We start from the raw sequence: 16,969 nt of genomic DNA, 5'->3' as shown, positions 1-16,969 counted from the left end.
CATTTAGATTCCAAAATATTTGGAGGCAAGGTCTGGAGACCTGGTGCTTATTAATTCATGAAAGACTTGTACTAATTATCAGTGCTTATTTCCCAGAGGCCCACTTAGGCTACGGAAGCAAGCCCCCCTGCCCTCCTTACAGAAGAAAGGAGTCCCTTCAAGCAGCCCACAAGAACATCCAAAGCAGACTCCTGCTCTGAGCGATCATTGATAGAGTCCCTCTCTCCACTGGCCAAAGAGAAAACAAAAAACATTTTGCCTCTCAAGGATACTTCCCTCATATTCTGGGGTGCTCCTCTGAGCAACATTGCTGCTATCAGACGGCAATAAATTAGTTCATTCTGGTAGAACCAAAACTCTTTGGACCATCTGCAGAAAATTACATTTTCCACTTAATTGTCATAGTACCTCAGTATTGAAGCTTTTAAGTTACTCCTTAAAAGGATTTGCTACTCATTGTTTGCTACCTGTCTTCAAATGTTGAGGCAGGAGTCTCCAGTCTTACTTATCTGATTGCTCTAAAGAGTCTTTTTTTTTTTTTTTTCTTTTCTTATAAGTGTAGCCTTACACCTTTCTGTGCTTTCTTCTTTATAGATTCCAAGCTATAGTGTCCATCTTTCAAAGGCATTGTCTTGGACTAGCTGACTTCTTCCGCTTGTTTATTTTTCCTTCTCTTCTCATGATTAATTTCTTATGCTTTGTATCACATCTGTTCTTCTGTTGTGCGCCACATTCCAGTCAAAATCTGGTTTGCTCAGGGGGACTTTGCTTCCCAAAATCACAAGACTGCATCGTCAGTATTTGATCAGCCAGAGTTTCTTTATTTCTTCATCTTCTCTTTTTAATGTTTTGCTGTAAAAACATTTCACTCATCTTCTCGTGAAGTTCAGCACTCCTCTCATTTTACTGTAATATTTTTACTATTAGTCTCTCTTGCCTGATTTAACGGACAATATTAAAAATGCTGACTGCTTCACAGCCATTTATTCTTTGAAATAAATCTACCTTTATTCTTTTTTTACTGTCTTGCAGCATTGCTGGAAGACAAAGAATGGAGCCTCAGTTTTACCTTCACATTTCAAGAAAATGTCAATTTTGATAGGGAATTCAACTCCCCCATTCTTCCTCTAAAAATACATTATTAGGTCAATTTACTTCTGTTATTGTATTCAGTTCCTTGATCATTTTAATCCAAGGCATCTGGCCCGAATCTCTTCTATTCAGTGTTGGGTTCTGGTTCAAAAGAACTGATCACAGATGTACTGACCCATGTGAAAGCCACTCGAAAGCTCAGGTTTTTATTAGGCATTAAGATTCCTGCCTTGAATTTTTAAAACTCTTGTGCTAAGATTATAAACTAAAGAACTCAAAAAAACCGAAGGAATGAAACACTCAGAGCTTTAGAGGTAGAAAAAGAAACAAAGGCTTAAAAAGAGAAGAAGACTTCAGCGAGGAAATAAGTGTGTTAGCAAATGTTTTAAAAGTCTTAGTAAAGCATGGACTCTGTTACTGCAAATTAAATGGAAAGGTGTTTAGGGAACCAGCCTCTAGCATAGCGGATTCTGATTATGAGGAGCACACGGGAACAGTTTTTGGCTACACATTATTTGCAATGGAGACTGCTGTTTTGTTGGGACCATGTATGGCACCTAGCGCAGTGGAAAATGGTACGAGATTAGCCCCATTGTGCCCTTAGGTGGTGTAAGCAGTAAGTAACCTACAGAAAACCGCAGGAAACTGACTTGGAGCTTGGAGAATGAAAGTTACTGTCCATGATGTTGGCATGCAGTGGGCACAGTTGCAAAGCGGTGCAAAGCGGTGCAAAGCCACCTCTTGGACAGGGTCCTCTCTCGCCGTTCACTAAGGGGCTTCTTAACAGCCCTGGGGTTTCCTGCCTGCACCTGAGAACTGTCTTGTGAACAACTGTGTGAATAATAGTGCTGTACTATTTTGCTTTTGTGTGGTGTGAAGTCAGTTCTGATTACGTTCTTCTGTGTTCTGTTTTATATCTGTTTGTTGGTTTGTTGTGTTTTTTTTGTTGTTGTTTAGGTTGACCTGCTTGTCCCTACGAAAATCACCGGCATAATTACCCAAGGAGCTAAAGATTTTGGTCATGTCCAATTTGTGGGGTCCTACAAGCTTGCTTACAGCAATGATGGGGTACACTGGATCATATACCAAGATGAGAAACAAAAGAAGGATAAGGTAAAGCACAGAGAAAATTAATGTTTTGGTTACATTTGCAGAGGAATACATCTGCAGTAACTCCAGTGCTGGAAGCCTCTAGATTATTGCATGCTGCCTGCTTTATAGGGTTCCATATGCATGGGAACCCACAGATAAAAGTCAAAGTGAATAAAAAAGAGTCATATAACACAATGACATTCACAGTGCAGTAATATCATACCTATCATGCAATGCACCTGATTTACTGCTATTAAATATGGGACATAAAACTTTACAGTTCTCCATTTATTGGAATTATTTCTTCCTTTAACTCTAGAGAAGAAGGTATATAAATAGTGGTTTATTTGAATATTCAAAAACAGTGTATTGGTGCATATTTTGGTAAGTATGCATTATTTTCTGTAATTTTCTGCAAAGCACATCTTCAGTGTACCTCATTACCTAGCCATTTTGGATTGATACTACTTTTCCTGGAAATTAATCACTAAGATTTCAAATACCCGATGGAAAGATTATTTTTTATTACACTATTAAATGAATACAAAATATAAAAAATTTCACAACTTCCTTTGCAAATATTTAATGAGAGGCATAGAGAAAGTATAGATTTCTAATTGATTTACCTGGAAGCATTTAACTTTTGTCTTGTTATTTAGGATATTATTCATTATACCTTTCCTTTAAACTGTATAACACTGCTATTCATAATATAATCTGTTAAGAAAGAGATTACAGCATATGCATTGCTTAAGGGAAATGTTAAACAAGCTGACAAAATGTGAATTATTTATTAAATATCTTAGTGGGATTAATTCTGATTGATTGAAACAAAAGGTACATTAATAAAAATACCAGATGGCTGATATATCTGATAATGTATATCTTGAATCTGGTGGTTTTAACGTCTGTATTCAGGGTGATAAATGTTCCCACTTGTACTTTGTTTTCTTAAAATAAACAAAAATTCTTCACTAAAAAATTATTACCCTTCATATGGGCATTTAAATTCAATTTTCTGAGGTAATGAGAAAGCTTTTGATATGTATTGATATGTGTTGTATGAGTACAGGTAGATCTATTGATGAGGGGTTAGATACCTTAATCTCTTAAATTTTACTGATTTAAAATGATCAATCAAAGGTACATACACCCGTCTGTTAGGGGAAGGTGTCCTAAATTTCTGGATTAAGTAGGTACATAATTGTGTGTGTGTCTGCGTAGACATGTTTCTAAGATTATTATCCAAATACGACTCTGTAAAGGCCCACTCTTAAAAGCCAAATGGCAGTTCACTGTAGCTTTATCCTGCACTGAGATTTTTCCCCATAAAATTCTAAACGATTTTAGATTGAGAAAACAAAATCAGTTGGTTTAGTCATCCAGCTGAGAAGGTCCTGACAGCAATGATTACGGACGTGTCTGGTATAATTGGTTGTCAGATAAAAACTGGAACAAGCAACTCACCTTTTGTAGATGTACCATAAGCGCATTCAATATAAATGACAGCCAGTTCAGTACTTTGTACACATCCCATTTTAAACCCCTGGCATTTAAAAACAGAAGCAAAAGATCTACTTGGAAGAAATGTCTTCTCCAAGCCAAACTTCTATTAGCAAACTGTTGCATCCATTTTAGTGGAAGAAAGAACATGCATTCAAGTCTCCAGTGAGAAACACAGTAACAGTCACAAGCAAATCTACAAAAAAATGCACTCTCACCTAAAGCACACTTCCAGTCTACACTTATTTATAATATTTGCCAAGGCAAATTAAATTATTTTTGCTTTCATCATCACTTGGATTGTTAATTGCTATATGCATATTCCATTAGGAGCAATGGAAAACTCTTATTAATCATTGTCTTATTAAAACATCTCATGTCCCATATTGATTAACATCCCTAAGAATAAAATAGATGCATATTATGATGATCACATAAATAATAGCAGAATGTGACCAAATACATCTAGCTGGAAATTGGAAGTTATAACTGCTGAATTTATATTTGTACAAAATAAAAAGATCACTTGGTATGAGTCTAGTCCTCAGACTTTGATACGCAAACATTAATCGAAAATATCTTTACTCTTTCTAATTTTTTCCATATGGCCAAAGTCTGGAAAAGTCAAAAGTCTGATGACAGAGTCTGACGTTCCAGAGATTCTAGCTGTCAGTCAGTGAACTTGGCAAAACTTCATAGGAGGCAGGACTGGAAAGGATCTCAAGACAGGACCTAGACATGTACCTTTTGACCTGTGGAGAGACTACATTCCTTTCCTCCCATCCCTTCTGAGGTCTTCTCAACAGAAAATGGGATGCAGTAACCCCCACATCCCTTCCAGCCACCCTAGGAGTACAAACAGCTCATTGTTAGAACTAAGGCTTAACACATTCACCCATCCTTCACCTCACACAGTGCTCATATCCTGCACTATTCTCCAGCAGATTATTATTTAATATGTTTTTAGAAACAGCCAGTGATTAAAATTCTATAATATAAGCAGTCTACTCCAGTGTTTAAATATCCTTAAAAGTGGAAAAGCTGCTTATCCGCCTCCTTGCAATACACCCACCCTGTCCTCAAAGGACACACAAAACGTGATTTTATCTTCATCTTTTCAGATAGTTTGTTTTAGCTGAGGAATGTTAACCTATTTTTTCTCAGTTTCTTCTTTGGGGGGGGGGGGGAAAAGTCAGTTCTTTCAGTCTTTCCTTAAAGGGTATGTTTTCTCAGCCTCAAATCATTCTGCATTCGGCTTGAACCAGCTCTTCCTGAAGTCTGGCTTCCCAAACTTGTACTGTTGCAGTCTTTAGCACAGACATACTGATGGCTCCATCATTCTCCATGTACCTGTGACATTGGTTATGACTTCCTAATGTTTGGCTTGCTACTTATAAAATTACACCATTGCTCTTCTGTGTATTTCTCCAGTTGGCCAAGACCACTCTGAATTTTGATCCCACCTTTCAAAAGGGAAAGCCTTGGCCACATCCGCACTTTTAACAAGCAAATCTATTTCCATCATCCATTTCATTACTGAGAATACAGAAATTGCATTCGGGCAGAAGCATGGAGCATCACTCAGTAAAACCTTCCAGTCTGACACCAAACCCTTCACCACTGCTCCAGATAGGTGTGTGTTGATGCAGTGTGCTCTCATAGGATTTGTCCACTGGATGTGTATAGCACCAAAAATACTGGCTGCACTCTGGCAAGTGTAGTGGAACAAAAATACAAGTGAAAAAATAAAAGCAACAGAAGAAAAAGCAATGCTGTGCCTCACCACAGGGAGAAGAAGAGAAATAGCATCATTGGTCCTGTCTGATAGTAACATCTTTGCACAGGATCCACAGCAATTCCCTTAGTTTAAGTCAAGATACAAGATTTGGCCCAAAATGTGAGATGACTGTAGAAGAAACCATGTTTTCACAGCGAAGTGAAAACTTTTCATGAAATGTTTCTATGTCCCCAGGAGACACCGAAGGGAGATAAAAGATAGATACTGGCAACTGTCAACAACAGCAACCATAAATTATTCATTATTTACCCTCATTCAATCTATATATTAACTGAACATCTTGATTTCTTCTATGAAGGATAGAATATATAGATTTCTTATTTCCTTTGCAGACAATTTACCCATTCTGTACTCATCCTGTGATCCTTGTACAGTCATCCGGTAATTTAGGAGAATGATGATCCCAAAAACTTTCAGGGAAAGGAAGACAGGATAAAAGAGAAATAACTGCTTTTAAAGTCCTAACAAAGTATGTCATTTTTACATTCTGGAAAAGGAAAGCTAAACAATGTCTCAGCCACAAATTTTGGAGATGTTGGTAGGCTGGTAATAATGACTTGCAGATGAATATTGTGACTTTACAATGCTTTGAAGTAAGAGCCGAGAGCTTAATCCTGTGTGATGCTGAACATCTGACTGTTAAACAGTTTACAGGATGAGTCCTAATGTATCAGTGGATCTCGGTGAATATCTGAAGCTATTCACTTCTGCCTCTTCATCATCTGTGAAGTTATTTTACAAAGGAAAAAAAATGGTATCTTTTATTCACAAGCGCGCTGTGTGCAGCCTGTATCTTTGATCAACTTGCAAGAAATTAGTTGTTTAAAACAGAAGAAAATATGGTGTTCAGTTTTGTTCTTTGCACCATTTCAAATGGAAAAGCTGTTCCAAGAACAGTGGCTCTTGCACCTCCTGTTTGGCTCCTGCTATTTTAACAGCCAGTCATTTCAGTTCACATCTGTGCTGAAATTCTGTGAATGCTGACAAAAAGGTACTGGGGGAAAAAAAGCATGTCTTTAAAAAATTAGGCCTTTCTCATTAATTTTAAATAGTTTGAAATATGGAAAATATGAAAGATTTTCCTGTTGTCTTCAAGAAGCAAAATAATTTACATTACAGGCTGGCAAGTAGGAAGCAAATACGTATTTTTTTAAAAAAGGACCAGAGCTAATGGCTATCTTGTTTTTCTCAACTAGAGGTCAGTATCTCACTATGCCTCCAAAGCTAAGGGCATCCAAACCATATTTGACCTTTTTTTTTTTTTTTTTTTAATCATATTCCACGTGATTTATAAATGGCACAGCCTGCTGTAGATAACTCAAAGCCAGCTGCAGCATCAAATGGCATTTTAGAGGCTGTTGTTTAGAATAAGATTAGAACATTTGAAAGTAGCCTAAAGTAGCCTAGCAGTCTGCAGCACCATCAGTCATTATTTAAGCCATCAGCAGTGCAATTAAATGCCAGCAGACAATATCCAGTATGCAAATGGCCACTGGATTTGAGCACAAAATTATGACGAGTTATAAGTTACATGCTTTGCATGTCTAGTTAATTGCCATAGCAACAGAAGACAGGAACCTACTTAAAAATTAAAAGTTAGATCATGTCAGCTGAAACATCTGTCTGCTAGATTTGCTAATGGTTTTTCTGTATGATGTTTCATTATCATAATACCTGGTTTACATTGACAGGTTCAATTCCTACACATAATCCACATACTTAGCACAGTTAAAGAACATTTTTTTTAGTATTATTTGCATTATTGTTATTTAATACTATTATTTTAAATAATATTTTAATCTAACAGTAAATATATTTTTTTCTGCACTCGTTTAAATTATGAGTGACTTCTATTACTTCCAGCTGAGTTACCATGATTTGTATCAGATGAAAATCTAGTTATACTCAGTCTAAGTTGTACCTCTAGCACACGTATCTCTCTCCTTGGTAGCACACTAAGAGCTGAAGGAAGACAACATCCTCAAATTAACAGTCCTTACCTTGCATTTCTATAAGCATTTTGGGAGGGAGGCTGGTCTTTAAAATATTTCTCTTTTTTCTTGGCTTTGAATCTTCTGTCATAAAGCACTTATGAACTATGTACAGTGGAGTAAATTCCCACTTTAGTAGCATCAGTAGATAGATCAAGTGAAAAAAGTAGCAAGAATGCGATAGTTTGTTTCACAAGTTTGAAAGTTTTGTCTGCCTGGTATCTTGAAGAAATAATAAAGGTCATGTAATACATATTCTTATGTACCACGGAGAGAGAAAAAAACAGTCCTTCTCCTGGCAGTGGACTCTTGCATAGCTATCTGTTGCGTGCCAACCAACTAACTGCTGATTCCTCAGCCAGTCCTGGGAGAAGTGCTCAGTAAAGAAGAAAGGAAGATGGCTAAGACTGGTAGCGGAAAATTTACACCCAGAGACTTTATGTATAGCAGGCTGAAAAGAAAGAATGTGGTTTTTTTCCACTTAATCACTCCAGAAACACATGTGCATGCACACACACAGAGGTACATGTGTTTACATATGTTTATTTTAAAAAAAAACAAACCTCCCCAGTCTTTTAGAGTGAAAAGTATCTTCCGAGGAGTGGAGTATGCCTGTAAACAGTAGCTCTGCTTCTGGTGAGAAATCAAGACACCCTTCACCACCTTTTACCTACTGGTTTTCACTTGTAACTCTTCATGGTGAAAAGGTTTCTACACCAAGAGCAAAAAATTTCAAAGCAAGTAAATGGGCTGTTCAAGTCTGCAAATTCCCTCTTTTCTTTAAGCAAGTCTTCTTCAGTGAATAGTAATGAGGAAATAAAATGTTTCCAGAATAAAGGAGTATGACTATCAACAATTACTCTTCATGCAGCTTCTTTTTAGATTTTAAATGAACAGTGCTCCCTTTATTTGTCCAAACACTGAGATGTTTTGCACGGAAGCAAACTCCATACAGAACCCAGGTCTAGCTACTCTTTAAAAATAGTCCTTTAATATGAACAGGTTTGATGAACTAATGTGTTTAAAATATTCTTCTCAGAATAAAAAATACGGTTAAGGTACAGCAGCCAACATAGTGACTTCACCATCTGAGGCTTCGTTATTAAAAAGTCTCAAATCTCATCCGTTATTATAAATAGCAGGAACCAACAATGCTATGGCTGATGCAGACTTTTCATGTAATTTAAGTTTCTGCGAGACAGGAGATCCAGAAAGATTCTCTGTGCAGAATCAGACTCCCTGGGTTTTCATGCTCCATGCACATCCATTGAGACAGCACCACAAACAATCTTACCCACTGCAGCCACCAATTAATGAGTCCTGTGGATGTGCCATAAAACCTGGTCCAGCTCCATGTTTGGAGCAAAGCAAACATCAGTTGTAATAAATTCCACTTTTCCCAAGCTGCTGTTCTTCAGATATTTCTTCTAAATAATTATGTCGTAAAACATATATAGTTTTCTTCTTAAAATTTGAATCAATTTATGTTGTCATTATTTGGATTTGCTGCTTGAGCCATAAACCACTTAGTTATATTAAAAATTCTCAGTGAATGTTTGAAGGCAAGACATCCAAATTGCTTGTTGGACACAATTATAAACAAGGCTTGTTTATACTTCAGAAATCCTTTTGGCAAGGAATTTCAGTAAACATTTTCCAGGTTTTCATCCTTTTTTGCACAAACTGATCATGAAATAAGTTATCATACTTTAAAAAGTACCAACAGCATGCATTTTCTACTTTTTTATTTTAATAGCAGCTGTAAGAGACTAGAGGAGCTACACATATGTGTGTGTGGGGGGGGTGTATGTGTAAACTTGCTGAAGCTGCTGGGTAAATGCTTTAGCAAGATACACCTTTTAAGTATGCAGGCTGACATAACTAGATATACCCACTGTAAAATCTTTAACATTCTACAACAGGGTTGTCAATTTGGTTTTTTTTCAAAATTTGGTTCACCTTTACCCGCAGAGGCGCCCTGTGCTGCGGGAGCCACTGGGTTGGGGGAGGCTGAAGCTCTGTCCGAGGCAGGGAGCATCCTGCAGTAGATGACTAAAGAATTAAAAAACATAGGGCTGTTATTCTTCCCCAGTGTACTTCCCCAGCCTCCAGCTTCCTTCTGTCTGTATCTTTAATAGCCCCTGCTGATTTTGTCCCTAGCAATTTACTTGTCCGTTAACAGTAGTTAAAGGCTGTGGAAATTGTGCCACAGTTTAATGGCATGTTGTCTGGGGAATCACGACCTTTAGGTGGCTCAGAATAACCTGGTATCTTTCCTTGTCCCCTAGTGTCTCTGATAATAGTCTGCTATTGATTATGTCCATGCCACACCTGATTTTATAGGCATCTATCGTATCTTCTTTTAGGCTGAAGAGACCTAGTCTGTTTAATAATTTGCAAAAGGACATTATTCTGTGCTTGTGGCCATCTTGCTGCTTCACTCTGTACGTTTGCTGTTTGAGATAAGGCAGGACCAGACCTGCACCCACCCAGAACTCAAAATCAAAATATCCACCAGCTTTATGCACTGACACTTTAATAACTTACACTCTGCTCTTTACTCCTTAACCACTAATCAGCTTGTGTTTTACCATCACTGGGCATTTTTTTCACCTGAAAAATTTTAGAGCTATGTATTGTAACTCCAACATCAGCTTCTTGAATGCTAATAAATAGTTACAGTCTTCAGAGGCTTTGTATACTGTAACAACCTTCTCAGAAACAAATGTGAGGAGTGATCATTTATGGTATGAGGGTACCGGCTCTTCCAAGACCTTTTAATTCCTTAGGTGGTTCATTTTGTATTGACTGGCCTAAAGCAAAAGATAATTAAAGAAAAACTACCTTTGGCTACAGAAGTAGCTTTTTTTGTACTGGTAAGTTGGATTTACAGTTTTTGTCCTTTGTCTTCCCTGCTCATTCCAAGTTTCTTGACTCCATTAGTGTCACTTAGTGAACTTAGGCTGAAGTAAAATGAAGAGTGACAAAGAATACTTTTTTTCCCATAAGGAATTTGCCATGGTTCCACTGGGCAAAAAAAAAAAAAATCCAGTAAATTTGCTCTTAGAATGTTTTATGCAGGTCACATTTGTGGATGCTGACAAAGCTTCCCTTACTTTGTGGTAAACTTATTTCCCTGAAATCCTTTTCCTGATCTACCACGTTGAGTTAATTTCTTGAAACCGGAACTTGAATTTTGAGGGAAGGTGAATTCAAGTTTTGCATAAATCAACCTCTGAAAGTGATTAGTTTGACCTCAAATGCTAATAAAATTATGTATGAGAAGGAAAATCTAATTCTTGTTTTCCTGCTCTAAGCAAATGACATAATCCCACCTTCTTCAGCTGTATTTCTTGCTTGGTTTGCATCACATTATTTATTTTGCATAGCTACACGTGTGCCATAGAAGAGTTCTGGCAAACAACGTTTATTGTTCTATGCCTTCATTTAAATGTTACCTTCAAAATACGTATTCTGCAGCGAAAATAAAATAGAAAGTAAGAGAATTTTCCAGTAGTTCTGCAGCAAGAATTGCCTGCAGTTCTGCATTGATTATCATCTGGCTTGGTAAAAAATATCAACAGATATGTAACATACATGTGCAAGAAATCAATTTGAAAAAAAAATTACTTTTAAGCTTTCCTAGCTACATATTTTACGTTAGGGGGTGCCAATTCGTAGTTTTAATCACGAGCTTACTGCCTTTTATTGTATGCTGTATTGCCACAAAGGAAACTCAAATTCAGGTGCAACCTTGTTAGCCCAAGCTCCAGCTGTTTTAATCAACACTATGCAACAAAAAATTACTCCTGTGGTAAATACATTTCTTTCCTTACACTCACAACACTATTATTTTTGTGGTCAGTCTGTCTGCAATTTTATCTATCTATCTTAACTTCTAGGTGCTTTAATGCTCCCATCTCTTTGTTAGTGTGCTATCAGACATGAAGGGAAATTCATCACTTGTGAAAGGCCATCACTTGTGGAGGATGCATGTTTTGTTCAAGATGCCAAATTGATAGCACTCGAGAGCTTTCAAAATTCAACAAAAAGGTGCAGCACAGAGACCCAAAAGTGCAGATTTTCATATAGTGCTTTGTAAACATGTCATGGAGGAAGCAGCTTAAGGGCTAAAATAGTAGATCAGCCTCTTCTCAGTTCAACCTCTGACATTTTACCTAAGAACTTCTGGGAAACTTGTCTTTCCACACTAATTCAGTCATACGAGCACTTCTTCAGCAGGTCGGTATTCCTTCTCTGCATGATGCAAATGAAACTCATTCATTTCAAGTCAAAAAGCCATCAAATTCAGTTTTTATAAATGAAAAGTTGATTGGTTGACATTTGAAGAGAATGAGCATTTCCCATAAAACCTGAAAATATCCCAAGGGAATAATCCAATCACTGTGCCAAAAGTGGTGCTGTGGCCTTTGAATTTAAGTGGTGGCTGCCAGGGGAAAAATCCAGCATTGGTTTAACACAGACAGATGTTTGGGAACTCACTTATGTATTTGTTAACGCATACTAGTGGAAATAGCACTGTAATATGCAATATACTGTGCAAGAATTTTTTAATTTGGTCACAAACTGATGCCCATAATTCGTATGCTGACTTTTGTTTGACAGAAGATAGCTTCCTTGATAATCAGTAACTTTACAGGGGTTTACACAGTTGCATCCAAGCTGCATTCATAAGTGATACAATAAAAATTCTTCTTAACTTTAATTATTAATGGTATTTTGTTGGAAACAATAACAGGATCTCCTGGGACTAATTTGACATGATGAAAATGCCAAGTAAAAGGCATTTAATTTTTTAAATGTTAATGATTCTTATGTAACTTTTAGAGCTGGGCCCTGGGTATTGGCAGAACAGCAGAATCGAAGGCTAGATCTGCACCAGGGCTGAGCATGCCATGCCTATACCAGCTCCAAGGTCCCTGGCATGCGATGAAATCCCAAGGTCTCAGCAAGGGCGGGTGCTCTTTGCAGTATCAGTCAGGTGCCCGGGTGCTCAAAATTCAGCATAGGGAGATGCCGGGGGACATCAGGAGCGTACCACAGCTGTTCCTTAAGCCACACCACCTTAAATCTTCTTGTTACTCGCCCTTCAGGTGTTCCAGGGAAATTTTGACAACGACACACACCGTAAGAACGTCATCGACCCTCCGATCCACGCCCGGCACATCCGCATCCTCCCGTGGTCGTGGTACGGCAGGATCACCCTGCGGTCAGAGCTGCTGGGCTGCACGGTGGAGGACTGAGGCAGACCTCCGTCAGGCATCGCCGCTCTCGGTGTAGCTAAAAGTCCCTCCATAGAAGAAACTGTGCAAAGCCTGTAGGATGCTGAGTGGGTTTTTCACGAACAAGTGCTCATTTTATGGTAGGCCGCTAACTGTCTTTCGCAAGGAGGTCTAAGCCTGCCCTTTCAATGATCCAATCCGATTTTGTCCTTCAAATCTGTTAGTGTTGTCCCTTCTGCTGTGGAATTATCTTTCTAGTTTTCCTTTGAGTTGTTCACACTAGTTGAAGCGTGTTAGGGAAAAACAGCAGCATCCTTTTTACAAGGGAAGAGAAATCGCATGACAAAGCTCATTTGCAGCTTTAGAAACACTGGGCTGACAAGTTCTCCATAAATCATACTGTCATCTTACTTGCAAAAAGTGATACTGCAGCTTTTAGCAATAAGTTTACTTGGGGATGACTGCATTATAGTAATTGTGCCTATCAAACACTGTCAGTATTTATGACATATATTTTGGAAGATACTCCGTGGTACTGTAAAACACAGTACCTTTGATGTTACAAGCTACCTTTCATCACTTTCATCTAAACAGCAGAGTCCACGCACCTAAAGGGTTCTCCTAAGTAGCCCCATTTTCCTTCTCTATTTTGCATGCTATAGACATGGCTTCCATCTTTTCTGTTTAGCATCACCACAATGTTATTTTCCTTGAAAGAGGTGACCTGTTTGCATATGGAATGAAACCTGCTATCAGTATATTATGAAGTTAATTAATTTGCCAAAGTTTATTAATTCTGCTTGAGATGCGCTTTTTCAAGGAGGTTGAGATGAGACACCAGGGTACTTGTGGTATCTCATCTTAAGCACCCACATAGTTCAAGGCACACAGCGCATCAGAAATCCCGAGCCCATTTGGTGACTTGCCCAGGGGTGAGCACACAACCCTAGATGGAGCTGCCTGCCCAATTACTTCTTTCAGATACCTCCTTAATTTCTGTGAGGAGGCAAATGTGAGGCAAAGGAATCAGGTGCTAAAAGACACACAGGAGGAATGACTCCCTTACTGCCAGGAAACTCGCTTGGTGGGCTCTTCTTATGGTGGCCATCGCAGCCTTCCTCCCAGGCGTGAAGCCAGGAGGTGTGGTAGGAGTTCACCAAAGCTGGGCCCTTGGCACCCTCCATTCCCAACCGCATCTTCTCAGACATGCACCCGTGAGTCACGAGGAGGCTGGGTTTTATCATAGCTCATCTACAGGAATGGCTCATATACATTATATTTTAACAACATGACAGCCAGTGTGGACCCCAGATTAAAAAGTAGGTTTTAGGAGGAAAAGTGGAGCAGTAGGAGGGACATTCTCCCCCTTGCCTCAGTTTCCCATGATGATACAGATAACGATACCAACCTTTGTAAAGCACTCTAAGTTTCCTTGGAATAAAGTGCTGTATGACTGCACATAAATCTAAAAAAATCCTGGGACAAGGAGCAAGAGGATGTTTTGTCTGTTACCTGAAATGACAGCATTTGGGATTACTGCCACCCTTTTAATTTCATAACATGCTGATGGGGGGAGGTGGGGGCACATAGAAAGATAGAGAGAGAGAGAGACAGCTGCATGTTGTACCAAACCTCACTGAACTTATTTTTTGTCATTGTTACATTCTCACCAAAACAAGTATGAACCTGGGTGCTGCTTCCCAGGCGAACGGCTAGTTGGCCCACAGTCTGCAAAGGGCGAAGTTTACTTTGGAAACAAAATCGTTTGGATTTCAAAAACCTGCATTTATTCACACATTCTCCACCACAGACAAAATATATTATCCATTGAACTGTGAAAGACTCTAGAATAGCAGCCAGGAATTTTACATACAAGAATTGGGGATATATTGGTGGCGGTTTTCTGATAGTGTCACTTAAACTGTCACATTTTAACAAACAGAACACCCTGCCTCTATAAAATGACTTAATCCTTAAACTGTATTTATACAAGTATTTATTTTATAAGGCTTAGACATGTAAAGACTTCTAAAGAAGAGTCTTGTAAAGGTAAAAGTATGTGTAAGAAATGTTGAGGTCCTGTGCAACACTGCTAAGTTAGTTCTTTATTTTTTACTTTGTGCTGCATAACAAAAGCCACTAGACTGTTACTGTCTTGTCTGTAACTGTGTTAACAGCATTCCTTAATGATGTATATATGGAGTGGTCTTCAAGCATAGTGAGCAATTTTAAAGAGAAAGTCAATCATGATGGAACTTCTAAAGAGTAAAAAAATTGTGAATAACGGAGGACAAGTGTATTCCTAAATTACCTACTGCCCATGTTTTGCACTTTAGGCTCTAAAAAATAATAATTACAAAAATATATTTTAAAAAGTAATATATCTTTAGGGCACACACAGTATTTAAAAAGCTCCAAAACCATTTTCCTGTTGTGGGAGAGCTATTGACCCTACATTTAATTACAGATATGAACAACAGCATGCAGCTATTTCACTAGTCAGCTGTATGCAAAAAAATGGAAGGCCATTTCAGAAAATTAGGCTGCTTAGTGTAACAGCTTGATTTAATGTTCTTTTGAAATGTTCTGTGTTCTTAAGTGATTTTTTCATGCTTTTCATCTTTTGCAGCTTCAGTATTGGTTTTGAATTAATCTTTCTTGATTTATTAATGTAATTGTTATCCATTCATCTGCATACAAAAATTGTGTTGTCATGAGACCTAAAATAGTAATTTTATTTTGCATTAATTTCGAATTAAGTATTTTCATCCTTATGTCCTGTATCAGCTTTCATCCACCAGCGGTCTTCAAAACCTGCACAGAAAGCTCCATACATCGTGATATCACTCTGTGATAATGTATAAAAGAATCATATATGCCCTTAGAATTTCAGCCAAAATACTGAGGCTTTTCCTAAGTAAATTATTCCTTAGATACCAAGAAGCTTTCTTTAAATGGTGTTGTGCAGCCATAGTACCAAATTCTGCTCCCAGTACCAGCAATAAAAATCTGAATTAACTCTTGATCTCTGCAGAATACTTCAGATTTAACAAAACAGATGAGAATCAGATTATGGTCTAGAATTAAACTTTTTTCCTTTGGTTGGATTTTCTTGTCTTGGTGAACACCATTGACATAAGGGACGAGTTATAAATTAACACAACTGTACTCTCCCTGTGAAAGCAACCAGCACCCCAAAACCAGGCATAAGTGCGGGACGGGGTACGCCCCTTTAAGAGGGGATGGAGAAACACCCTGAAGTGAACCTTGACTTCAGTATTAATTGCAACAATGGCATTGGACAAGACTGGAAATGTTCTCCTAATTAAATTTCACCCTGAACCAGTTAAGTTTGTAGGCACACTTCACCTTTCTGTAGCTCTGTAATGTGCTACGTTTATAGCCTAGGAAATACAGCACTGGCACGAGGCTCGGTTTTAATTGTGTTCTGTTAAGGGCTTATCACGTTAACTGGCTCTGGTTTTGAGGTTGACTTTCTCTTTTGGAATGGCTGCATACAAATTAGTGTCTGTTTTGAAGACTAAGGATACTAAATGAGTGTATCTTTGCTATACAACAAATATGAACTATAATATTCAGTGCTGGCTTCTGATGTGTCAGTAAGTACAGAAGTATCTTGGACAAAATGACCTTTGCAACCTTTCAAGCTGTGTAATATTCAAATGGTTTTGTATATACTTAAATCATGTAGAACGATGTAAAACCAGTATGACCTTGTCTAGTCTTCAAAATTAACAATAAAACTTTTGAAAAATGAGGTCACTTATGAAGCACTTATATCCCAACACCTGGAAGGAGATATAACTTATCTCAGCCTCACTGGCAGCAAACATGGAGCAGAGATATGATGCGGCATTTTCCTGGATGCATTCGCGGGGTCTTTGTGGTAGGTGAGTTTGTTTCTGGCAAAATCAACTGTGGTGCTGTGCTCCCTTCAATGTGTTCCCTTTGTTCTTTCAGATAAAAAAGCAAAGGTTCGAACAAGTCTAAAAATATTTTTCTATTTCTTACTATTGCTCTCTGAATGAGCACCAGAAATGTAAACTGCCAATTTCATTTTCTTTAAGTCAGATTTCTGGGGTTATTTTTATCAATCCTTATCCTCTCTTCTCCACTCCTACACAGGGAAATTGATTTCCGAAAAGGTAAGCAGCAGCTGCAGCGCAGACCTGCTATGAGGCTTCTCGTGGAGATGCCAAAGCAGAGCCAGTGCTTGCTCATGCCCTGCC

At 38.2% G+C, this 16,969-nt stretch overlaps 1 protein-coding gene across 2 annotated transcripts in view; it reads left to right on the top strand.

Moving 5' to 3' along the window:
* EDIL3 (EGF like repeats and discoidin domains 3) overlaps positions 1-16,497 on the top strand; it is a 257,131-nt gene extending 240,634 nt beyond the window's left edge. For both annotated transcript variants that reach the window (XM_040580692.1, XM_040580690.1), the window contains 2 exons: positions 2,050-2,205; positions 12,591-16,497. In XM_040580692.1, coding sequence (XP_040436626.1) covers positions 2,050-2,205; positions 12,591-12,740 — 306 coding nt within the window. In that variant the 3' untranslated portion in view covers positions 12,741-16,497. The remainder of the gene's footprint in view (positions 1-2,049; positions 2,206-12,590) is intronic.
* The last annotated feature ends 472 nt before the right edge of the window (positions 16,498-16,969 follow it).

This window comes from Falco naumanni, chromosome Z (genome assembly GCF_017639655.2).
Source record: "Falco naumanni isolate bFalNau1 chromosome Z, bFalNau1.pat, whole genome shotgun sequence".
NCBI classification, from domain to species: Eukaryota; Metazoa; Chordata; class Aves; order Falconiformes; family Falconidae; genus Falco; species Falco naumanni.
This window is presented reverse-complemented; position numbering and strand designations above follow the sequence as displayed.